Source organism: Eulemur rufifrons, chromosome 18 (assembly GCF_041146395.1).
Source record: "Eulemur rufifrons isolate Redbay chromosome 18, OSU_ERuf_1, whole genome shotgun sequence".
Lineage (NCBI taxonomy): Eukaryota > Metazoa > Chordata > Mammalia > Primates > Lemuridae > Eulemur > Eulemur rufifrons.
In genome coordinates, this window is record NC_091000.1 from 4,797,880 (window position 1) to 4,824,759 (window position 26,880).

The window sequence follows — 26,880 nt, forward strand, 5'->3', positions numbered from 1 at the left end:
TTAGGAAAGTCCCTGTGGCTGTTGTGTGGGGTGTTCATGCATTAGGATGAGAAGCACTGAGTTGTGGTGGCTGAGAGTATGGACTCTTGAGCCAGGCTGTTGGGACTGAAATTTTGTGTACCAGGTATTGATTCTGATCTTGGGCAACTTCTCTGTTAGGATTTCTGTCTATAAAATAGTGATGGTAATCAGAGTACCTAATTCATGGGATTAAAAAAGTTAATATCTGTGAAGCACTGAGAATACAGTGTTCACAATCGTGACAGTTGCAGTAGTGCTGCTTAGAGGTGACAGTGGCCCGAGGCAGTGGCAGTGAGGAGATGAGAAGTGGCCAGGCTCAGGGGTTATACAGGTGATGGAATTAACAGGGATTCCTGATTGATTGGTGTCAGTGAGGCAGATAAAAGAGAACAAGAAGCTGAGGGTGAGTTGTGGGTTTTGGGTGTACTCAGTCGAGTGAATGGTGGTTCCAGTCCCTGAAGAAAGGACGACAGTAAGTGAAACGGGTTTGTGATGTGAGGCGAATGGCAGGTTCAGTTTGGGGCACGTCAAGTTTAGGTGCCAGAGGGCTACGCATAGAAATGTTCAGGAAGCAGCTGACTGTGAGGTCGGCCATCAGAGGGGTGGTGTACGCTGGGGAAGTGGATGTAGGAGTGGTCAGTGTAAAACTTGTCACCCAGCTTGGAAGAGAACGACATAACCCAGAATGAGGATGGAATGACAAGTAGATTTCTAACGGGACCTTAAAGAAACTGACAGTTTAAGATCACACAAGGAGCCATTAAGTCAAAGAAAAGATCAAAACAGTTTTTGGAGGAAGAGAAGCATGGAGCTTGAACCCATTAAAACTTACTTCTCTTGTTGAAGTGTGTGAATTTCAAAAATATTTAAATTTGCAGTTTTTATATTAGTACCGTCATGTTCCATATTCTTCTAAGACACGGTTTCCCCCGTGGAGCAGTAAGTACCCGAGTGGATGCCGTGGCTGTGGATGTCGGCATCTGATGGGCGGTTCAAACTGCTCTTCTGTTTGTAGGGACATTTCCTTTCTTTCATTTTTTGCCTCCCATTTACCAATTACTGGAGCTGTGACGTGAAAAATTGAAGTGGAGGAGAATGTCTTTCTCTTTTTTGTTGTTTTTGTACTTGGTTTAGCATCAGCAACTTGGGTTTGGTGTCTGACAGCATTTTATAATGATTTCTCTATTTTAATTTACTTACAATACTGCCATAAGTGAGTGGCATTTTGGAAAGATCCAGGAGACAAATTGAAGAAACAAACACTTTTTCCATAATCAGAGTCACCCCTCAGCCTCAATGCTCATCTCTCTGTTAAAGGCTCCTGCTCACCTTACACTTGTCTTGGCATTAGTTAGTTCCCAAGAACCCTCAGTCCTTCGTGAATGTAAGATTTCTGGCAAGACAGCCTTCTACCTTTTTACTTCTGACTCATAGTGGAGCTCACAGGTTAGACTCAAGCTGAGTCCCTGCTACTTAGGTGTGTGGCAATAGGAGCCTGATCCAGAGGTTTTATTGACCTATTCCGCATATCCCTGAAGAAAGTTACCGCATTTATCTGGTCAGGCTGTGTTGCTTTTCATATTTAGTATTGTATTGTAGGGGAAAATTGTGGAAAACTTTGAAACGCGGTCTTCTTTTGGGACTCAACTTCCCAGGTTACCTCACCCTTTCCTCCTTGAGCTATTTTACAATCTTGTATGTTGTAGAAAACAGACAGTACTGCAGAGGCTTCTTGACCATTGAGACGGGGGTTGTGTCTGGTGGGACGCAGCTGATTATCGCCCTGTGCGTGCTGACCAGCTTAACTAGTTTGGCATCTGTTTGTAAGTTCTTTGCAGTGTTCTTGATGTTTATGTGTTTGTTCTTTGGCTTTATCTTTGAACCAGTTATACATCTTATGGGTTCTCTTTTTAATGCATTAATTAAACTCTATGCCTCATCCTCAAAAAAATTGTGTTACATATACACATGTATGTTGAACACATGCGTGTACCATCTCCAGGAAGGTTCAGAGGAAACTGCCGCTGTGGGCGCCCCTGCAGAAGGGAACGGGAAAGCTCGCTCTTCACTACACGCTTCTGAATCTGGTGTCGTATCTTATGTTACCTAATTGAACAAATAGATAATTTTTTAAAATCCCTTTTTAACTCCCCAGAATCATCCTTTGTCATCCCTTACCTGCTAAATTCATATCTGAAATAATTTTCTGTAGAGATTTTTGCCTCTAAATAAACTATCGGCAGACAGCAACCTACACATCAACATCGTACCTAGAGCCTTACCTCTGTGTTCCTGTGTTCTTTAGAGCAAAGTTTTCAACCTTTTCAAGGTAGTTCTAACGCTGTGGAAAAATTTTGGTCAGATGGTGCTAATTGTATGATTAACATCTTAAGGAATCGCACAGTCGTGGGTGGAGGGAGGGCAGACCTGTCAGCCTGCTTTGCCGTGTTCCAGGTGCGCCCTGCCTCGTTGCCAGCCGTGCGCTGTGGCCGCCTGTCTAGTTGCAGTGAGCAGCTCTCCCTTAAGCTAGTGATTCCCAGGCTCAGGTGCGTAGTAAAATCACCAGGGTGCTTTTTAAAAACCCAAATGCCCAGACCAATTAAATCATAGTGTCTGAGGGTGGAACACAGATACTAGTATTTAAAAACTGCTGACGTGATGCCAGCATTGAGAAACAACTGCTTTGTGCAAAGACTGGTCCTGGATTAGCAAAAACTTAACATATGATACTTCAGAAGCAAAAGCACTCAGGATTTAGGCCTGAAAGAGGTGCATAGGTAATGAAGGGTCCAAACAGAAAAGAGAGGCACCGTTACTGTGAGTATCTTTGTATGCGGAGTCTACTTTTACCTGCCCACCTCTGGAATGGGGCATATTAGGTGTTGGGTGTGGCCTAAAAGCCCAAGCTGACTTGGCTACAGTTCTTAGAGGATTTGTTTTAATAGTTCTGAATGAGGAAAAACTCTAAGTAGAAAATACTGAATCGGGACTGTTGAAAACATATCCCCACCTTGTTGCTCCGTCATGGGCCTTGCGAGGGGTGACATCCATCTCACACCACTGCCACCATATGGCCGTGTTGCTGACAAAAGGTTATATTTATCATACACCCGATGACTGGGAAAACCGCATGCTGTACAACATGACCTATCAAGTGTCTGTTTTAATCAAAGATTCTAGAACCTCATTGCGCCATCCCTTAACAATATGCTTTATGAATAGGTCTTTGATAGAGTTAGGTTTATAAAGGGAGAAGTAAACAATGTACCCATTCACTTATTTTGGAATAGTAAGATGAGGAAACAGCCTATTTCTTGGTATTTCCTTTCTACCCTGAAAGATATCCTTTAATGGGAAGTCCTGATTAATGGCTTGCTCATATTTCACATTTTAAACTGTTTTGTTGCCTCAGCCTATTTTAAAACATGAAAATTGGTATCATGAACTCTACTGTGGTGGTTTGCCTTCATGTACTCATTGTATATCCCCTCCCTTTTGTATAGGAAGACAGAGATGTCAATAACCCCATGCCTAACCGAGGAGGCAATGGACTAGCTCCCGGGGATGACAGATTCAAACCTGTGGTACCATGGCCTCATGTTGAAGGAGTAGAAGTGGACTTAGAGTCTATTAGAAGAAAAAACAAGGCTAAAAACGAACAAGAGCACCATGCTGGAGGAGACTCCCAGAAAGACATAATGCAGAGGCAGTATCTCACTTTTAAGCCTCAGACATTTACCTACCGTGATCCTGTGCTACGCCCAGGGATCCTTGGTAACTTTGAACCCAAAGAACCTGAGCCTCATGGAGTGGTTGGTGGCCCTGGAGAGAATGCCAAGCCATTGGTTTTGGGACCAGAATTCAAACATGCAGTTCAAGCCAGCATTAAAGAGTTTGGATTTAACATGGTGGCAAGTGACATGATCTCACTGGACCGCAGCGTCAATGACTTACGTCAAGAAGAGTAAGCACACATCCTCTTCCTTCTAAAATTGGGGCAGCTACGGTTTTGATAGATGTGGAGGTTTAGTTAGAGTGTTAGAATGGAGAGATTATTTATGCCTTAATTTCAAGGAAATAAAAGGTTCTTTGATCAGCAAAATGGCCAGAAGGAGGAGGTACCTCCATTTATACCATCTTACTGAAGGTATGGTATATAAAATTCTGGGGTCTTCTGCATCAGTGGTCCCCAAACAGGTACGTTCTATCAGTTTTTTGTTACCAGTCCACAATGAGAAAATGAGCTGGCACCAGGGTGTAAATCAACTACACTATTAAATACTTTGTTTAGTTCAGCTGACAATTTTTTAATAGCAAAACTCCCTTGATGTGTTGGTTTTCATTCTGGAGCAAGCTGCTTATCTTGCTGTGGAACAATAGCAAATAGTAACAGTGCTCTGCATGTCTCATGTCATGCACTAGGTTTATGTTTGCTGTAATGTTTCTCTCGGTACTGAAACTGGGAATTGAAATACTTGAATGTATGCAAAAGGAACACTCAGGTAAAACTGTGGCCTAAACTTTCAAATTCTTTTCACATAGTAAGATTTTAAAATGAGGATTTCTAGCTCTTACCTTTTAATAGACACTGATTATTGAATGAACTCGAAGCTTTTCTCTTTCAGGTGGTTCGATAACCAATTCTACTGCTATAGGATCTAAATAGCTTTCATCAATGTGGATGCAAATTTAATTCACTGCTGTTAAAGAAAACACTCAAAATGTATTTCTGATGATGTACCGTTAGCATCGTCTTCATTTTAAAAGGTTAACACAGCAGGTGCACACATGCCCACACCCAGCCGTGTACACACACATACATGCATACACGTGTGTATTCACTAGCATTCTTTATGACCACTAAGTAAAATTCCGTGTCTAATACAGTGCCACCCAATAGACTGTGGACGTTCCTATACATTTATTGGTAAGTGAGAGGGATGAATGAGATTTGCAAAGGAAGTAGGGGTGGGAGTATAGCACCATGCTGGTGATGGTGAGAGATCTAACCTCTAATACGGAGAAGAGTTAGAGCATCTCAAGGGGCGGTGACAGAAGAATCTTGGAGCAATTTATTCCCAATAAAGTAGAGACTTGCCTGGTTGTAGGGTTGCCAGATTTAGCAAATAAAAATACAAGACACCTAATTAAATTTGAGTTTCAGATAAACAGTGAAAAAAATTAGTACAAGTTATATCCCAAATATTTCATGGAATGAATGTACTTAAAAAAATTTGGTATCTGAACTCCATATTTCACTGGGTGTCCTGTATGTTCTGGTAACACTCCTAGTGAGGAGTGAGGGTGATTGTTGCCGAGTAACAGTTCCTGCCACCGAAATACAGCCGGGGGCATTTCTGAGGTTCATGTCTTCAGTCTCTGCTGCCACCGCTTGAGTCCATGTAACCATCTATTCTCCTAGAATCCTACAAAGTCTCCTTATTAGTCTCTCCATTTCTACTACTGCCCCTTACAGAAACCAGTGTGGTCTTTTAGAAACCCAGACACAGCCCACTAAAACCACCCTACGCTTCCATTGCACTTAAAGTGAAGCCCAGACTCCTAACCTGCTGCAGCCCCATGCTGTGACCCTCCCTGCCTGCGGACCTCCTTGCTGCACCACTTGCCCACGTCCCTGCAGCTGTGTGGGTCTGTCTCAGGCTGGTCCCGCGTCCGTGAGCGCTTGCCCCCTTCGTCCTGTGCCTGGCTCCTTCCCATCCCTTATTCCCATTTGGACCTCTCTGTCCAGGCTATGTGATGGGGTCGTGCCCCGCTTTACTCTCTAGCACCGCTCTCTGCTGTTTCGTTCATATTGTTTGTTGACCTTCCCCTGAGAGCCAAGACTGTGTCTGTTGCGCATTCCCAGCAGCACACACAGGAGCTCAGCAGTAGCCGGTCGGTGAGTGTGTGTTGAGAGGGGGAATGGGTACATGGACGGGTGGAGTCTGCCAGAGTCCAAGCCTTAGCTCCCTTACAGGCTGTCAGATCTTTGACCAGCCACTTACCCTTTCTCAGCATCAGTTACCTAATCCTTAAAACGGGTCTGACAATACCAATCTTTCAGGACTGGCATTAGAATTAAGTGACATAATAGACCAGAAGACTTTTATTACAGGCCTGTTGGTTAGAAACTTAAGTATTAGCTGTTTTTACTCCTGTTACTGTTTTCAGTATCTTCTTGTCAACATTTGAATATTTTCAGTTACTGTTTAACTTTGATACTCTCTGTTGCTTTTTGGAAAACATAAATGTCACACACTGTCTTATCCACATCATCTTCTTGTACCTTCTGTGATGGCAAAGCCTCCACCTTTCCTTCGAAAATTTCAGACACAATTGTCATCTGAACCTCCCATTTCTCTGAGTCCTCACTGCTCCCTGCAGTTCTCTTCCTGTCATTTTTCCTTTCCTTTTTTCCTTTCTTTCTCTCTTTTTCTTCGTTCTCTCTCTTTTTCTTTGTTTCCTCCTTTCCTTTTTAAAATTTATTTTTATTTTTTAGAGACTGGGTCTTGCTGTGTTGTCTAGGTTGGCCTTGAACTCCTGGTCCCAGCATCTTCCCGCCCCGGCCTCCTGAGTAGCGGGGACTATAGGCCTGTGCCACTGTGCCTGGCTCCTCCCTTCCTTCTTCCCTTTGTTTTCTTTTCTGCTCTCCTTCCCTTCCTTTCTTCCTTTCTCTTCTCTTCTCTTTCTTTTCTCCTTCCTTCCTGCCTCCCCGCCTTGCCTTGCACAGGCCACTTGTTTCCCTTGTTCTTTTCTCTTAACACAACTGGATCAGTACCTAGAAATAGGAATTTGCCTGTTTTGTGTGTCATTTCTGTAAGTATTGTATCTCCAGTCGAATAAAAGACTCAAGACTTTCTTTGAAATTCTATCCTAGTGATAAAACTCATTTAATATTTCAAAATACTCAAATATAAATAACCCCCTGAAAAATTTTTTAACTGAATCCAAATTATTTTTTAAATTGGACTCTTTCAGACACTTTTTAAAAAGTGAGATAGGCTTCATTCCTCTTTGTACACTTAAAATTCGATGTAGAGTATACAAATAATTTTTAAGTAAAGTTATTCATGATTCAGAATGTGGATAATCTTAGGATTTTCTCTAAGAAAACCAACAATGAATAAACCTCCCTTAAGTTTTGCATGTTATCTAATAATGCATTTTAGCACTTTTCTGCTTTTATTGGTAACATTGAAAACAAGCCGTACATCTGTATCACGCACATGCACCCCTCCCACCCTCATGTGCTCTGGAGCCCCTTCCGCCACTGGCGTGGTCTGGCTGCTTTTTGCAGCTTTGGAATCTAGGCCTTTACAGCCTGTTCTCCTGCCTCTGTCAATCATATAAATGAGCCACCTGCCAAGCTTTGAAACCAAGCTTTGCGCTGTTTGTCCAGCTGCGACATCTGACACCGTGGTTAACTTGTTCGTTCTTGTGGCTGTTCTGTAGTCTTTTCAGATGAATGTTCTCTACCCGAGGAGCAGGAAAGAGCTGCCCAGCTGCTGGTGTGACTCATACTTCTGTATGTGATAGCTTTGAATTACACTCACTCACTGAGTAATTTACTGGCTGTTGATTGCTTGTTAAGAGAGTGAGTAACAGTATTTTGAGTGAACTGGAGGCCTACTTCTTTTTTAAAGACTGGAGCCAAGCATGACTTCACCTGACTTCACACTTCTTTCTATAAAAAACAAATATGATTTTCTTCACAGTTCAACAGATACTGAGTATCTCTGTCTGCAAGGCACCGTGCTAGCCGCCAGAGGATGCAACAGTGAGAAAACTTCGTCCTGCCTTCAAAGGGCTCAGGGTCTATCCTGGGGAGAAAGGCAGGAATGCCGGAGTGGAAGGCAGAGTATAATGGCCGTAGGAAAAGTCTGAGCAAAATGACATGGTTCTGTGGAGTGAGAGGCCATGTCAAGTTACAGGGAGTATCAGACTAGTGGGGAGAGGTATCTAGAATGGATTAGGGGTGAAGAACTGTTAAGGGGCTAGTGGCATTAGAGCAGGAACTTGAGTGGAGTTTAGAGAAGCAGGAAAAGGAGACTCAGTGTAAGAGAACAGAAGAGTTAGAACCAGTGGGCTTTGGCAGGCGAACCGGTGGAAGGAGGAATCAAAGATAGAGCCAAGGATTTGAAGCTCAGTCGCACACAGAAGAACGGTGCCAGGAACAGACGGGGTGGTTCGCATAGAACTGCCCAGGCTCCTTTACTTAACCAGTTTGCTCCTTGGCTTCAAGTGAACTCATGCGGAGACAGTGAGGATAAGGAGCTTGTTTATAGGAAGAGGCAGAAAGTTCTATTTCTGGATATGTTAGATTTTCTTCTGATAAAGTTTGGGATTTTATTTCCTTTAATGTGAACTACAGATACAAACACATGGAAATTATTCTTACCCTTTTTCTGCCCAAGAAGGCAGACAATCAGAGGTATATCATCCAAGCTATTTTGTTTCAAACAAATGCATTAAATATTTTGACTTGTTGAGCAAATCCATCTGCTTCTAATATTTAACCTTTTTTCACACCTACACACCTTTTGCATTTCTGTTTTGTAGAAAGCTATCTTAGTTGCATTTACAGAGTGAAATAATAGATGTAAAATGCTTTGAAAATTCTGAGAGCTATACAAATATTAATATGATCGTTAATATCTTTCTTAAGCTTGTCTGTGTGAAATAGTTTTTTAAAAGATATTTTATATTTATACTCATGCCTTATACACCATATAATTTTTTTTCTTACCTGATGCCAAAATAAATACTTAGTTTTAGACTCTTATTTAAGGTGAATCGTGGTTGTGAGCTTTTCTCATTCTCTATCTATGTTAAAGGCTCTCATTGATATCTAACAAGTTGTTTAGAACATAGTGCTATAATTTATAAAATGTTTGCTGTTTTTAAAACATTGATTTAGTTGAAATGCTATAGCTTTCCTTTTCAGTTTTTACACATCATGACCCATAGCTGTTAGTTAGGCTAACTACAACTTTAAAGTAACTCACAGAGGTTAAAACAGATATTTAGAATAATATATAAATCATATACACACATATATATGTGAATCATGAATATATGTGTGTATTTCAGGACTTTAGCCCCATTTCTGTGATCAGAGTATATGTTGGTTCTTTATGACCACCCAGCCTCCGCCAATGACAGTTTTTAACACACAATCTTTTTCTCTCATAGACTGCTCCAAATATTTTTCATTTCTGAGACTGCAATTCGGCAACTTTTTCAGACTACAGTTTGGCAACTTTAGATCTAATCTGCAGGAAGCACATTTGAAAGTGGTTTCCGATGACCCATGATGGACATGTTGCTTCTTTAGGTACAAAAAATACTTTCTAACTGGCCTGAAAATGTTTACTCTTGGAAACTGGGGTACTTTGTGATTTTCAGGGGTTTTCCAGATTAACTTCAAAAATAAATTGCATTCTGATGCCTAGTTTCTTTTCTTCTTATAGGTACACAGATACAAACACAAAAACATATATGTACGTTGCACTTTGGAATTTTCTCAATTATGGTAGCAGAGCTGATTTTTGCTTAAGGTCCTGGGTGACAACAGATGTATTTAGGCAAACTGAAATTATTATGGAGATCGGGGGTAACTATATCACCCCAAATTTCTGCAGCAGTTTTGAGGGGTACCATGTTCATGGAGTGAGGCTAAAAAACTGGACATAATGTGATGCTCTAAGCTGCCATTCGTAGAGAGCAGCAATCTTGGATCCTTCTGTCTCTGAAGTGCCATCTTTCCCTGGGTAGGATTCTGGGAAGGCTCACTTCCCTCAGTGGGATCATTCTCCTGCTCAGACTTCATTTGTTTGGGAAGGACCTTCCCATTCTCTGGTCCTTGTCCAAGTTAGCTTCATTTCCCCTCCCTTCCTCCGCCCGACCCCTGCCACCAACGTTACAAATCATAAAATGTGCCTGATAAAATGTTATAAACTCACATTGCATTTATTGTTTTTTCATGGCCCTCTATCCCCAACCAGGAACTTAGAATAAATTCCTCGGGGAATAGTTTGAAAAATATTTATGGTGGCACCACTAGATATCCTATCACATCCCACCCCAATGACAGACAATTTCAGGAAAATCTTGATTTTTTTTTTTTTTTTTCTTCAGAATAAATTTCCTTCCAATGGGGAACACTGACACGGACATTAAGGGATGTTTTTTGTACCGTTTCTTCCTCCTGGAGCATCTCAGTTTTGGAGCTAACAGTGTTTTCAATGTCCTCTACTAAAAGGTTATCAGTTCCTCTGAAAAGAGAGCCTCTGCCAATAGACCCGGACGTGCTGAGTGCCGTGTGGCTGGCAGAACCGAGCCCCTTCCGTCCGTGGGTCAGCAAGGTCCGTCTGGTGGTTTAGCAGTTTAGACTGTTAGATGTAGCCAGAACCGTCAGATACAGCCTGTTTATGGCAGTGTGTGTTTCTTTAATGCATAGTGGCTCTTGTGTTTGGTAAATAGGGAAATGGTATCAGTTCAGTGTAGAAGTCCTGGTGGTTTATAAATTTCCTCTTGCATGTTAATGTTTGGAAGTGATCAAGGGGCCAGGTTGCTCACAGCTAGAGAGACAGGCATAACAGTGTACTTATGAAGAGCTTATGGGGAAAAGTATCAGTTCTGCAGAAGTGTCTCTCTTTAGTGCAAGAAGTGGAGGAGTTTAGTGGCTTCAAGACCCATTACGCTTGCCACTGTGTTAAACTGTCTGGGGAGGCTGCAAGTGCATCCGAAGGAGCTGAGAAGGAAATTGATGGATGAAGAAGGCCATTCTTGGATTACACTTTTAATGTTGGTGAAATTGCTCTGTATTAGAAGTGAATGCCTCCAAAGACCCACAGAAAGGAAAACCCAAGCTCCTGGGTTTCAAGGCTGTGAAGGGTGGACTGTGATGTGCATCGCAAACTCAATGGCGATTTCACTGTGCTGATTGCTTTTGTTCTCCTTGCGGCCCTGGTCCCAACTTCTATCCTATTTTCCCCGTGAGTCCTATTTTTTTTAATGTGTGATTTTGCCAAACAAAGAGTTTACCAGGAATATATTACATATATGGCATTGTAGAAGCACCTGTATTGTGCCTAAAGGACAGTCAAAGCCAAACCGCTGGATATAGGGCCATAGTATGACTGCAAACCACACTAAAAGAGGAAGAAGGGGAGAGATTTTTCACACTTAAGATGAATAATTTACAGGATACTGGCTAGCTGGTTAACCAAGCATAAATCAACATTTAAGGAAAAGGAAGATCCCCTATCTTTCCATTTATTCTAGAAACACAGCAACTACTCAAAAAAAAAAAAAAAAAAAATAGCTCTCAGTGAGCAAGTATTCACATTGGGCCACACACTTGGGGAAACTTGGACCAGTTTAGAGCCAGGACTCGCTATTGCTGTGATAGATGTAAAATCGCGAGATGGCAACCTCACCGCGTTCACAGTTAGGTGTGGGGCTCTTACCTCTGGAATGTTGGGGAGGAGACACTCTTTAAAATTAGTTGAACCAGGCCTGAGGCAATTAGGAAAACCACCTTCTGGAATCTCAGAATGAGTTTCACGCTCCATGGTCTGTGGGGACAATTTGTGACAGCTTCCGTGGTAAAGGCAAGGTGTTAGAGAGCTGTCAGGCAGGAGCATCAGCATCAATTTTTTTTCTTCAGCAAGGATTTTGGAAGTAATAATATGAATAATTTGTTGTATAACTTCTTGGATGCACCTTTGAGTAAATTAATCATCTTTGCTCAGTTTAAGCTAAATATGTAAAAGATACACATGGTATATTATAAATAGTATTGTTCTTTCATCATTCTTGCAATATATAAGGTGACTGTGCTAAAAAGTAAAAAGAGCCTAGCACCAAAGCCAAGCTAATTACATGAGTTAAAATTATATAAATAATATGATTCGATTACATTCAGTAAACTTTTAGTGCATCCCTGGGAAAGGGCCCATGGCCTTGCTTTCCTCTTCCCTGAATCCTGAGAGAGATTCCACATTTCAAAACGTAGCTAATGTGTAGGAGGAAAATCACATTTTTGATAACCTAGGACCTTATTTCAGAATGACGCCCGCCATTTTAATCAAGTGGAAAATATTCACGCGCCCTCCAGAACAGGAAGGCCCAGTGAGCAAATCAAGAACCAGGATAAAGGGCTCTGGAGGAAGATTTGAGAATCTAAACTACCCTGGAAATGCACAGCCGTCACTTTACAGGAAAGAGTTGTAAAGTCTTCGGTGAAAGATGTGGGCGACAGTGTGCCTCGTCTTTTGTGAGGCAGGAGCTCCCTCCAGAGCCAGACACGCCAAGCCGCGGCCTGCGGGAGTGGGCCCATGGGGAAGGTTCTTAAGGTTGATTTCTTCTCTGAGTGAGAGGGCACGGGCAGGAGCATAAAGGACAGAAAAAGTCTGTCCTGAAGTCTGTGTAAACCACAGCTATTTAGGAAGCAGCACCGGGTGCTCTTACTCAAATCAAGTGCAAAGGAGAAGCTCTGGTCCCAGCAGACAACAGCACAGTAGATTAGGGTTTGGCCGGTTCTTGACCTCGTATCTATCTTTTGTTGGGTGGCGCTAGTCTCTGTCTCTGCAGTCGTATGCCGGGCGTTGGGGCCGGGCAAGGGAAGGGCTGGAATGAATGTTTAGTGGTAGTGTACTAGGGGCATGCACTGCAGGTGTAAAATGGCACAGAAAGGCAAGCTCCAGCCCCAGGGTATGTATTCCACGTGTTGATATGGTTTTCAGGAATATTTTTCATTTCAAACGAAGTATAAGCTGTGTCTTCCACTTCCACCTCCACGTAATTCACTATGTTGCTGTGACTGCTTCTTTCCCTTATTTCTCTATTACAGCAGCTAATGACAGAGGCTGTTCAGTAAGTGACAGTAAGGATTGACAGCATTGATGTCCATGTATTGGTCACCTGCTGTATACCTGGCAGTGTGCTAGGTTTTTTTGATACACTATCCAATCCTTATAACTATACTGAAACAGTATATCTTTATTTTGACTATATTTTTAGATGATGGAAATGAGGCTCAAAGAAGTAGATAACTTGAAGGTTACACAACTAAAAGATGGAATTCCTGGGACTCAGCTTCTGGCTCATGCACCATGTTACCTTGATAGTGATGCTAAACTAACGGCCAAGGGCTTATGGTCCAGTATGCTACAGGATGTTAACTTTTTAGAGAGAAAAACAGAGGAAGTTATTAATAGAAAAAGGTAAAAGGCAAAGGCTTTGTGTCTCATTGTGCAGAATTTTTTCTTGTCTCCAAGACGGTTTCTCGCTCTCTGCACTGTTGACATTGGGCTGGATCATTCTTTGCTGGGGGCCGTCCTGTGTGTCCCGCAGCATCTCTGGCATCTACCCACTGGGTGCCGGGAGCACACACATGTACCCGCTTCCTCATCCTGAGTTGTGACAATGAAATCTCCAGACTTTGCCACATGTCCTCTGGAGGGTACAGTCGCCCCTGATTAAGAATCACGGTCTTAAGGGGTCAGTCAAGGTAATGTGTGGGAGGGGGATGACACAATGAAATGTACAGGGATGGGATTTATGGCATCGAGGGGAAGAGTCAGGTCAGCCTGGTGGAATGGGACGTACGGAGAAGGAGGCTTAGTCCTGGGTGACGTGACATTAGTTGTTAGACGTGGAGGGTCTCGTGAAGGCTCACAGGCTACATTGTGGCAGGAGAGCTGAATATTATCAGTTGTAATGCAGTGATCATTGGACTTTTTTACTTTTTTTTTTTTTTTTTAATTTCATCTTGTTATGGGGGATACAGAATTGCAGGTTACATAGGTTGCTCCTGTACCACCTTTCCCCCCAAGTCAGAGCTCCAGGCGTGTCTGTTCCCCAGGTCGTGCGCGTTGCACCCATCGTGTAGGTATATATCCCTCACTTTTTTACTTTTTTAATGACAAATACTGGGGGTAGAGTGGAGGGAGCTGCCCTTTTTTCCACTATTAAAAAAAATACCAAAAGACTCAATCTTTCCTGCCTTTTATCTAGTTCCACCTCTCAGTCAGTGGTGGCCACTGATGGTTTCAGAATTTGGTGCATATTTGTCCAGACCTTATCCTAGGTTATTAAACCCATTCTCCTCTTGAATTATTCCGCTTATTTCCATTTCTTTTCTTTTTAATTGTAAGAATTGCTAATACTTGTGGGGGGAAATTATTCTAAGTAACAAGAAAAATATTGATAATGCTTAACGTATTAACCTTTGAAGATAATTTTACAATATACTTATCAGCACCATTGTGAGAAATTGACTCATAAATATTGTGGATACATATCAGCAAGGGCCAGAATTGATTATATAAGGTAAAATGTAACAATACAGTAAGTCTTCTCAGTGTCGTCAATAGGTTTTTGGAAACTTTGACTTTAAGCCAAATGACATACAACGAAACCAATTTTACCATAAGCTAATTGATGTAAATAAGAGTTAAGTTCCTATGGCATATTTCTGGCCACAAAAACATCACCAAACTTCTAAATAAAGACCAAACACTTTTGATATTAAATATTTAAATAAATATGACATACATACATTTAAGAAAGATGAATAAAAACCAGATTTTCCTAAAATCAGACCCCCTTTTACATGCTTAAAAACTACTGAAAGCCCCAAGTTATTAAGCTTTTGTTTATGTGGGTTAACTATCAAAATTTACCATATTGAAATTAAAACAGAAAATTTTAATTGCTTACTAATTGATTTTTAAAATAATACATTCATTACATGCTAACATATTTTATGAAAATTAAATTTTCCAAAACAAAAAAATTTTAAGAGTGGCATTATCTTGGATTTTAATCAATTTCTTTAATGTCTTGCTTGTAGAAGAAAGCTGAATTTTAGTATCCACCTCTGTATTTGGTCTTTGCCCTTACATTGTTTTGGTTGAAGTATATGAAGAAAATCTGGCCTCACATAGATATGTTATTGGAAAAGGGAGGAGTATTTTAATAGCTTTTTAAGGTAATTGTGGATATTCTTTTTTGATGCTATACTAAAATTCAACAAATGGGAGTTTTTAAAAAAGTAGTAGCAACATTCAATCTGAAACTGTATAAATTAACCTTTTATGCCCTGTCATTAGACTATCTTGCACTCTTACAGGGTATTTTATCCTTATATGACATTATAATATCATGTGTTGGTCATCTGGGAAATACTGGTTTCCCAAGTAATGCAGATCTTTCAAATATTGACAATTTCATTACATAATGATAGCAACAACACAATATCACCATCAATCTCATCAGAAAAGTATTAATTCCCAGAAGGCTATCATATTTCCAGATTTCTAAGTTTTGCCTGAAAGCTTAAGTTTTATCATTGGCAACAATTATGTCAGCTGTTTTCCTTGGAGTGACAGACCCCCTTCATTCATGTTCAAAAACATGCTGGATAACCAACGCTCAATGACTATAGTTTGTCCATTGATTCTTTCAAGTAAAAAATGCCATTTTATGGAAAAAAATCATAGAAGCTTTTTCAGCTTGAAACTCAGTCTCTCAGGAGCTTTTCCATGAAATGACCATCACATTTCAATACGTAACAGAAGTGCTTTATGCATACTTGCCATTTTGTTTCAGAACTTTAAAAAGGCATGTACTCAAGGAATTTAATAAAATTAATAAATCTTCAAGAAGACTTACTGTTTCATCAAGGACATTCAGTATAAGTGGTATTTGTTTTACTTTTCGTGTGTGGCAGTGAAGAATACCATAAACACAAGTACCCTTTGGTGTCATTGCCTTCATTTGTGCAAAGGCATCAGCAGTTTTACCCAGCTTTGCTTTGGAAATATCAACATAGTGAAAAAGGTAATTAGGTCTTTGTATTATCATTAAAATAATTTTGACTTAACCAAACTCCTGAAAGGGTCTTGGGAACCCCAAGAATCTGTGGCTCATACTTTGAAAAGTACTGCTATAGATTTTAGAATGAACTAGATGAATGATAATGAAACTCTTCAGAAAAAGAAAAAAATTATCTTCAGTCTTATAATTTGATCATTGACAAATACAATGTTATTTTTTATAAAATTAAATTAGATCTCTTATACATGATTCATTGGTAATTTCACTAGATTCCCTGGTTAGCAATGATTTAGATAATTAAGATGCTTAATCCAAAATTATATGGAGCCCTATTTTTTAATTAATTGATAAAGAAGAACTTGATTTTATATTACAAAAGTGCAAGAACATCTGCAAAAGGGTAGATGACCTGATATTAGGAAATCCTATCTCTATACTAATTACTTAGGACTTATGGATGAAATAATAGCAAAACTTGCCCAGTTTTTTTTTTTTGTCCTGGGACAGAAATGGTTTCAAATGGTACAATGCAACCAGCCTCCAAATTGGAAGGAGTACTTTACTGTTGTCATAATAATTAAAATTAAAGGAATTCATGAGCGCAAACAGGAATTCAAACCCAGAGATTCAAAGTTCAACAATATATGAGTTGGGTACTTTATTATACTATCGATATTTTGTAGTGGTTGTATTTGGAATTTCAGGAATTCATAACAAGGAGCCCAAAAATTGTCCATATTTCCTGTAGTACAGAGATGGTGCTAGGAGAAGCAGCAATACGTTACATAAACACATCATAAAATAAGATCAATAGTATTTACATGATGAAAACCTTTGGTCAGATGTTATTATGATGACTTAAGTTCTAAACTGCTAGCTCATTTGTCCAGGACATCTGCAAAGCTATTCCATGCAAGACCTTCCCCTTTAACAAATTACTAGACATAAAAGGGGATTTTATCATAGGTAGTGTTTATATAGACAAGTTTTGAAGTTAAAGTTAGTCTTGGGACCAAATTCTCAGTAGGAAAATATAGAAACTTGAGGGTATATTTCGATTTTTCCACCCCACCCATCCTTCCATTTTTAAAAGAAAAATATCTGCTATATGATACCCTGTATGACACCTGAGTAGTCGGAAGGAGCTTATTATTTCTATTCTAATGACTGTAAAACTAAGCACATACACAATGGAGTAAGAAGAATGCACCCAAAGCCAGGGTAACTAAGACATGAGTAGTTCTGATACCAGACAGAGTGTTACCAGACAAAGCCAACCCTACAAGATGGTGAATTAAGTCTTCTTTTCCCCATCAGTCTCCATTGTAAAGTACAGCGTGTGGCATGTACACCTTTGGTGCAGATTCTTGTGGTTTTCTCCTAACGTGGCGTGAGTTCTCTGGACGCAGTAGGATCTAGTCTGAATCTCAATGTCCTTATCTGTAAAAAGGGGGAGTTGCGTTTTTAATTTATTTTAGCCACAGAATCCTTCTCCAAATGACTTCCTAGGCAACTGTGTACTTTTGTTCTTGGCCCCTGCTTACATCCCGTGGGCTCCTCCAACCAGTTTGGAAACCACTGGCCTAGATATCTTCCAAGGTCTCTCCCACTTTAAAATTGATTTTGTTCTGTGTTTCTACATTCTTCCCTGGGTGTCCCGCAATGTTCCTCTAGATAGAAAAGCTGAATAGACCCCGCCAGCAAGCAGCTGGTGTGCAGCTGTTATCACTCGAGCGTAGCCGCGTGCTTTCTGTTTTGGTATTGCCTCGTCCCGCATCCTGGATGGGCTGAGGTGCCTGCCAGCCTCTGGGCCACTGCCAAGTGTGACGGCTCTTTTTGGAAAGTAACAATAGATGCAGCATCTACTAACTTGGCTATGCAGTGTTCGTGCAGAAGCTAGCGCTGCTCTGATTCCAGCACAGCAGTTTGTACTGTCTGGCTAACCTTGCTCTTGGTGTCCAGCCACTTGACACTGTGCCCCACCTAGCAGAGAGGGCATCAGACTGGCAGCCAGCGTGCCAGGCTCATCCTCCTCAGTGTCTCCAGAAGCAGGCAGGGGACCGGTACGGATTAGCTAGAAAACAATCAGCCATTTTATATTGCCAAGCTCAACCCTGCTAGCATTTCCAGGATATGATCCTGTTGTGGGAATGTCTCCTAAGAGGAGCCTTTGTTGTGCCAGCTCCAGGGGTGGAGGAAACCCACGTTGTCACGTAGACCAAGAAGGGAAAGTCCTCTTTTTCCCTTTCCAGAGGCAGCTACTGTTTGGTGAATTTTTGTCCTGTTCTTTTCCCATACATCTATACACATTCATGATTTTTAGATCAGAATTCTCATCACTCCCCTATGCTTCCTTATGCTTCAGCCTCACCAGCCTTCTCTACGTGGCATCAGGCTTGTGACATGGTCACCATACTGCCTGGCACGTGGCTGAGCAGCAAGTCCATGCTAGCCATTTATAGTAGTAGTGATGGTGGGGTAAGCACTTCTCTCTCTCCCTTCTCCTTCTCTCCAGCAGTCTGGGATTGCCTTGAGTGTCTTCTACATTCCTGTCCTTAGTTTTTGCCTTTTCCATCTCCTTCCTCCAAGTCTAGGTATCTGCTTTCATCTTACCCCTCAAATGGCCCAGATAAACTGCTGCTCAGAACGGGTGGCAGCCTGGTGCACAAGGTTGCACTTTTGGAGTCACGTGGTAGCTTGTAAAGGGAATTAATTCCTTGAGCACTTCAAGAACTTTGCTCATGATAGATTAAATATGTTATAGACTCAGAATTTTAGAGCTGAAGGGGGCCAGAGAAGTGCCTTGGTGTGCTATGAGAGATCCTTCATTTATGGATAAGGAATCCCAAGTCCAAACAGTAAGTGACCATCCAGGATTACGTGGCTGCCAGGAGTGAATCCCAGTTTTCTAGGACCTTTCACCATACCAGACAAAAGATCAGGAAAGTCTGTTTATCAGAGCAGTAGTTTTAAATGTAGTAGTTGTGGTGCATTCATGAAACATTTTTATAGTAATAAAAATTTTTGCTCAGCAGCAAAAGAACTATGTTACCAACCCCAAAGTGACTCTCTCTTTAAATGAAATCCCAATTATGTGTAGAAGGGCCTCTGCTTAAATCTAAGTTGGAAGGAGTCATATTAAGAAGAGAGCAGGCATGAAAAAATGAAGTCTTGTCATTTGCAGCAACATGGATGAGCCTGGAGGACGTTCTGTTAATTGAAATAAGCCAGGCACAGACAGCCAAGTATCACAGGTTCTCATGCACATGTGAGAGCTACAGAAGGTGGTCTAACAGAGGTAGAGAACAGGGAATGGATGGTCATTACCGGAGGCCGGGAAGGGCGTGTGGGTGGGAAGGGGGAAGTTGGTTAATGGGCGCAAACACACAGTTAGCTAGAAGGAGTAAGTTCTAGTGTTTGATAGCACCATAGGGTGACTATAGTTAACAACAATTTACTGTATATTTCAAAATAACTAGAAGAGAAGATTTGGAATGTTCCCAACATGATGATAAATGTTTGAGGTGATGAATATCCCACATACCCTGATTTGATCATTACATATTATGAAAACATGTATGAAAATATCACGTGGACCTCATAAATATGTATAGTCACTAGGTGTCAATTTAAGAAAGCAGGAAGTCGCCTTGGTAGGGCCCAAGGGCAGAGGATCAGTACTGAGGGCATGGGCAGGTTTTCCCAATGTGCCATGCGTGTCACTTAGATCAAGCCTGAGTGCCAGGGAGATGCCATGGAAGAGCTTTTCACTAAAACGTCTGTCAAGCTCTAGGATGGCAAATTTCCACGCTTGAGCGTGTGTTGAAGCTGTGGGCAGGTCGTTAGCCGGTGGGTTCTGCAGTGGCGGGAAACCGTGGCCAGGGCACAGACTGGCCTTGCCTCAGCGTAGGCCCAGCAGGGGCGTCACAGGAGCAGAGGCCGCCTGGCAGCTGAGCCCCCTCTCTGCAAGCCCGGGCTCCAGGAAAGCGAGGGGTGCTGCGCGTCACCTGAGAGTGCTGGTTCCTGAGGACAGGTGAGGTACACCTGGGGGGATGCCACAGAGCCTTGCGAGAGTTACAAGCGAGATAACCAGCATTTAGTGAGCTTTTCTGTCCTCTTCTGGCAAATGTGGAAAATAATACTTGGCTCCTAAAGTTACCGTGAGGAACAAACGTGATAAAGAGCGTAAAGGCCTATCACACGGCAGGCGACGTGGACCCCTCGTGTGGTGTGGAGAGACCCAGGGAAGCTTTCTTCTGCCGTCTCTCTTCGCGCCAGGCATGTGGCATCCAGCCTTACCGTTAGAGTGTCTTACCTGAGCATTGTCGTTCATCCCGCCTCCTACCGCAAGAGAGAGGAGGAGTCCTAAAGAAAGTGAGAAAATACAAAGCCTTCTTAATACCAACATAAGATAAAGAAATACTTGCTTGTAGGTACCGGGTGATTGAATCTATAATTTGTATCAAGGGAAGTGAAGACAAACATGTCACAGCTGTAGGGTTTAATATTTAAAATAAACACTTCGTAATAATGAACACCTTTGTCATTTCTGAAAACATACGTCTGTTTCCAATTTAACCCTATAATTCTTCTAACTCTCGGCATCTTTGTAGCCTGGACCGTCATTTAAACAAGAGACCACATTGTCCTTTGAAGGGCAGGTTTGTCTTAAAACAGGTTCATTTCTCTGTGGGTGGGGCCTGGTTACGACTGCTGCTAAGTGGTGCAGACCTATCTCCCTCTCTCCCTCTCCCCCTCCCCCTCCCTCTCCCCCTCCCCCTCTTTCCCTCCCTCTCCCTCTCCCTCTCTCCCTCCCTCTCTCTCTCTTACTGTTTGCAGCTTCCTGCAGTTTTCAGGGCACAGTTTTATACAAAGCATCACTGAACATTTTACAGAATATTCCTGGCTTACCCTGATTTTTAATGACCCTATTGATTAAAGTCTTATTCTCTAGCATAGTAATTGTCTGCAAAGGATACATTTAATTTTAATTAAGAGGATGTGATTCAGTCTGTTTCACTTACATCTTGCAGGTAATTTTAGCAGCCAGAAGCATTTGCCCATAGAATTGAAATATATCCACCTGTCATGCTTCCCCTTTATGGTGGGCAGTCCAAAAGAGTGACAAACATTATAGCTGACCTTTTGTAACTGTCCTTACTATGAAATGTAATTTCTGGGCATCTACATGTCGATATACAGTGAATTCTCATTCTTGGTAGTTATGTTCTATAAAGTCATTGTGAACACGGTATCAGGATTACTGAACCTCTGTTTCTAGGAGAAAGACAGGGTTAGGTTCCTGCAAGCCTTTGGTTACATTTTCAGCTGATCATGTTTCCATTTAAAGATACCTTATCTGACGTTGTATTGGTTGATTAACATTGAACTGCGGGCCAACGGCACTGTAACTCCTGTCTGCACAAAGCTTATCTAACACAGATTTTCCCCCGAGGCCCAGCACAGCCTTCTTGTGCTCAGGAATGCCAGGCAGTATTGGCACTACACCTGGGGGCTGTTTTAAACTGCAAAATCACCAAGGAAAAGCACAAAAATGAGAAAGGTGTAACAGCACATAGACTGCAGAAAGGACGCGTGAGCAGAAGCAAGAAGCAGGAAGTCATCCTGGGAGGGCCCGCTGGGCGGCCCCAACTACAGTCCACGTTTGTGGACACAGAGTCCGCAAATGATAGGGATCCACTGTGTTTTTATATATTTGAGTATGGAACTCAGGTTAATCACAGAAATAGTCAGTATATAGTTAAAGGGAAAAATGCCCAATATTACATTATAGAAAATTCAAATTTCAGTAATGCTGAAAATGGTAATTCTAATACAGCAAATATTTTTTAATTCATACTGAAAATAAAATCCTATAATGGCTTTTAGAAATGTCAAGACCAAAAAGCATAGAATATTAAGCTTTTCTGTCAAGTTTGAGTCTAAAATGTTGGTTCTTGACATGCTCATGGCTGAAGAATGACCAGAAACGCCAAAGTAAGGCAAGCACGAAAATGCGGTTTATTGAGGAGAGAAAGGTAGGATTGTAGGGCAGGAGCCAGGAATAGGTTTCCAGGGCATGGTGCACACGCCACAGATGACGACTGGACCCACGGCCACAGCAAAGGGAGAGCAGAGGAAGGGCACACAAAAAGGGGCTGGTTATGGTTTGCGTCTTGTCTTATAGTGCCCGGATTGGGACCTCCCTGTGGCTCAGACGTCACCATGGAGCCACTTTGATGGGACAGTTGGGAGCTGCATGACCTAAGTCTTCCTGCACATGTGGGTCTCCTGTCAGCCTCCCTGAAAGCCCATTTGGGGGGTGAATCGCAGCAGCACCCACTTCGTCCCTAGGAGACCCGGAATCCCTCGGTATCCACCTAACATTTCCATTCCAGGAGCAGAAGTAAACAGGGCTAGTTACTATGATTGTACCCCCATAATTCATCTCTCTTTCCTCCTCCCCACCTTATCCCCCACCTCTTTTTGTGGATGTCTTACTGCTAACGTGGGCTCGGGCGGAAGGTTGGAATCGGGCCAAGATGTGCTCAAGGGAGGCCGCTGCAGTCGGTGGCACGAGTGAGGGACACCGGAGGTTTCCACACTGTTTGGAATATTTATTAGATTTAGTGCTGCAATAAATAGTCTCTGTGATTAGCAGGCCTGAGCTGAAACTCAGAGGTGCTGAGGGCCGTGTAAATGTGACAGTCTCATACTCTCAGGCCCCAAGTGCGTCACCCTTCCTAAATGGTTAGATGCTGTCTTCAATCTTTAATTTCCTGATAACTGGCCCTGACTTTTATCAGGAATATTTATTAATTTTAGATTTTATCTCCTCACCCCCCCCCAAGAGAAGTAATTTAAATTCTTTCCAGGTAGCAATTGCACCTTTTTCTTACTTCAGTCTTGGTCTCAAGCATACAACAAAATCCTATGGGCGTGGCTGTGGCCATAGCATCCAATTGCAATAATGCAGTTAAAGAAAGGAATGTTTTCGGAGGATCAAAGGTCGCAGCACGGTGCGAGGGGGTGTCGCATGCAGTAAAACCAGAGATACCGTCCCATACCCCACCGCAGCCCAGGTGGTTGTGGGGAAGTTGTTTGCGAAAATCATGTGAAGAAAGCAAGGTGATACAGATCTGTATATTTCTAGAACGTGAAAATGTAAAATGCTAATAAAGTGTACTTTGAAGTACGGCCGCCAGTTCTAACAGTTCTGCAGCAGCACAGAGGAACTGTTGTTGGCAATATGTAACATTGGATGATTTCATGGGGAAATCTTGGAAATTAAGACGGGAATAATCTGGAAGTAAATACAGGGCAAACTTTTTTCCCCTTTAACTGTGACAATAATCCTTATAACTGCCTGTGCTCCCAAGAATTAAAGTTTACCAGATTGACGTCAGTTTCAGAAAACAAAACATTACGTATCCAAGGGATTCGATCCAGTGGCTCCTGTGAAGTCTTGAGCCGTCGAAGGTTGAAAAAAGAATGTTTTCTTTGTGACAAGTGTTTTGGGGAATAAGATTCTAGGGGAAAAACTGATGTTCTGCATTCTAATACCTAATGAGGAAGCTGCAGAAATAGCTTCCGTTCTTGAAGGCAGTGCTGTGACGCTAGTCTCCGGCGGTCAAATGTTGCCGCAAGCAAGCTGTCAGGAGCATTCAGACGGCAGCAGAGGCGCTGAGAAGTCAGTTAAATGCATTTAAATAAATACTGTTCTTTAGATATCTGTGAAGTGATGTCTACTTACAGCTATTTAAAGGAATTTGAAAGTCAAACTTTTTTACACTTGAGAATCATAATTGAACCCATCTCCATTGTTGCTTCAGAATATCTAGGATTTCTAAGGCACTATTTGATGGATTTTTCCATCAAAAGATACAATTTTTCCACCACATGAAATACTTTATTTTTAAAATGGTGATAATTAGACATATTTACTAGTAATATTTGGGACTTTATATTGGAACTCAGGAAGAGCTGGCTTTCCTATTTGGGTTTATAAACCACCAAAAGTTGGCAACTGGCCCTTGTAAAAGATACTTCCAGCAGAGCTCTTATATCTTTGTTTGTGTTTTCCTTTCCCACTTAAGCACGTTTATCTTTGCTTCTAGCGGCTCCAGGCCTCTGAGACACAGTAGTCTTCTTGGCAGCTCGGTCTGTGGAGGCTCCTGCTCCGTCAATAGGACGACTGTCTGTTTGGAAGGGCTGTGTAATTAGAGGGAGTAGCCAGCTAGTAAGAGAATGGAAAAAACTGGCATAAATTAAGTACAGATGTACCTTAAGCATAATTTGCAAATCTTCCAATTATCTTATTATTGAATAAAAATGAGAATGGGTATAAATAGGAATGTTTTCTAAAATGTGCCTTTGCTTCTTACACTAGATGCATCCATCCAGCAAAGCCAATTGCAGGGTGAATACCAAAGTTTACTCTAATTCTGTTAGTAAAGTGGTGCTCTTGTTCTGAAGAAAGCCTTAATGCAATAATTTTTATGAGAAAAGAGGTACTGAGATTAGCTCTCTTGCCTAAGGGTTTGCTGCTGTTTACAAAGCTGCCAGAGTAATGTTCTGTTTGCTCGTAGTGGTCTTAAGTAGCAATTTTATTTTTAAACATTTTGAAAAAAGGTAAGAAATACATACGTTTAATAGAAAATTTTAAAGAATAAAGTAAAAATCACCTGTAAGCCAACCACCTAGGTAGTATTTTTTTTTTTTTTTTTTTTTTTTTAAAGATGAGGTCAGGGCTGGGCATGGTGGCTCACGCCTATAATCTTAGCACTTTGGGAGGCCGAGGTGGGAGGATTGCTTGAGGCCAGGAGTTCAAGACCAGCCTGAGCAATAACGAGACCGCATCTCTACAAAAAATTTTTGAAAATGAGCCAGGCATGGTGTTATGTGCCTATAGTCCCAGCTACTCAGGAGGCTGGGGCAGGAGGATCAATTGAGCCCGGGAGTTTAGGTTGTAGTGAGCTGTGATGATGCCACTGCACTTTTTAAAAAAAAAAATTTTACACATTTTTATGTCTTTAAATGTTTTTCCCACCCACGACACCATTTGCTAGCTGTGTGGTCCACTGCATGAAGAACCACATTTATTTCACCAGTCCTTTATTTTGGAACATTTGGGTTGTTTCCAGTTTTTTACTATTATAAATAATCTTGTGATGAACATGCTTGTGGCTCAGCCTTTGTGCCCATCATTGATTATTTCAATAGGACAAATTCCTAGTGGAATCACTAGATCAAAGGATTAATAACTCTTACTTGGTAGTATTTCTTCAACTCTAGAGTTCTCTGCTGCCACCGTATCCCTGGTCTACACTGCTTCCACCTCGCACAGAACAGATTCGTGTCGCTCTTTCCTTTATTCTTTCTCCCCTCTTTTGATGATGGTCTCCCCGTGCATATGGACTTATCTGTAGACTATTAGACATCCAGGGACTCTGAGGAGGGAGCAAACTGGTACTGTTTTAAGATGACAGTTCATGTAGCTCACTTGTAATGTTCACATATGTTAAGTCCTTGGGTTCCCTGCCAGATTTTAAGTGAACTAAAATGTTTTCCAAAATTTTGGATTGAGATTTTTCTGGCATTTCCCTTCTTCAGGGTGAAAATTAACATACCCTCTCAGTTCTTACTTCATAATTCCATCTTTGAGCCATGAACTAACTAACTGATAACTAACTTCAGCTCACTCCTGGTGACTCATTAGCCTCAAAAGGATTTGATTTTCTGGAAAATTATAATGAAATAAACATGTAAGAGAGAAGTAAAAACTCAATTAATGCCAGAAAAGAGGTAGACTAATGATTTTTTGAAATAGTATAAATAAATTTTCTGCTCTACAATATTTGTTGCACATCTCATATGTATCAATTATATTATCTGCTAAATGAACTACTTGGTTTTCTAATACCTTTAACAAGATAAATTACTAAATATAGCCAATTAGAAATTGCCTATTCTATGAATTAATAAATGCTAACTCTTATATATTGTATACTCTTTTCCACATTTGTAATTGGAGTTTTATAGTTGAGCAAGTCTTCGAAAATGATCTATGCATCTCCTCATTTTGGTACTTACATTGATTAATATGAATCAATGTTCAAGGCTTCCATAAGTAAATATTATACAACTTGCCTTGATAACTCCTACAATATCTAACAATTTTCTATTGGGAAATTATTTACTAACCCCAACCTAAAGTTATACAACTACTGTAAGCTTATACTTCTTCTTCAGTTATTAACAGTGTTGAAATTTACTTTTGGAAATGAATGTCCTCATGTGGTTATTATAATTAGAGAACATTGGGAAGGCATATAATCACTCACCGAGTGATGAAACGTGGACTAGAAGATGACTCAATAAACATTTTAAGGAATGTTTGTAAAGTGTGATTTTCAAATCTGTGTTGAACTTAAATTCCCCACTTGTTCTCTGCGCAACTGTTTTTACTGACTTGCACTTTGGTACGATGCCATCGGTCTCCACAGAAGCCTTCATGAAAAACAGTCCAGCAAAACTCATTACTGCGTTTACCATAAGGAGGCCCCCTATTAAAAAGAAAAAAATCCCATCTGGTCTTCACACCAAGAATATTGTACTTCTTCTGAACAACTGATTTGTTAAACACAGACCTGACCAGGTTTTCTTGCTAGAAAATTCAAGCCAAACTATGGCTCCCTGCACAAAAAGTATCTGGGGACGGTAGGGGGGTGCCCAGCCCACCATGCTGCACAACTCAGGTGGCGCCATTCATCCTGTTCACTATGGATGGTGCCCCAGGGTTGTGCACACAGGAGCCCAGCGCCCTCTGGTGTACACTTCTAAACCCGCATTCTTAATTCCTCCTTTTTCCCCTCCTTCATTCTTTATCCATCTTTTTTTCCTCCTCCTCTTTTAACTGTTGTAATATTGTTTCATTTCATGTGTAAGCTGCCCACAGTCCTTTGTGGAATAAATTGCAGCATCGATTGTTAACTAAGTCAAAGACGCAAACCT

The 26,880-nt window shown here is 41.3% G+C and overlaps 1 protein-coding gene across 4 annotated transcripts in view; it reads left to right on the top strand.

Moving 5' to 3' along the window:
* The window catches only part of GALNT7 (polypeptide N-acetylgalactosaminyltransferase 7), a 128,342-nt gene that overhangs the window by 66,514 nt on the left and 34,948 nt on the right, over window positions 1–26,880 (top strand). For all 4 annotated transcript variants that reach the window (XM_069493337.1, XM_069493336.1, XM_069493338.1 and 1 more), the window contains exon 2: window positions 3,525–3,985. In XM_069493337.1, the coding sequence (XP_069349438.1) occupies window positions 3,525–3,985 (461 nt within the window). The remainder of the gene's footprint in view (window positions 1–3,524; window positions 3,986–26,880) is intronic.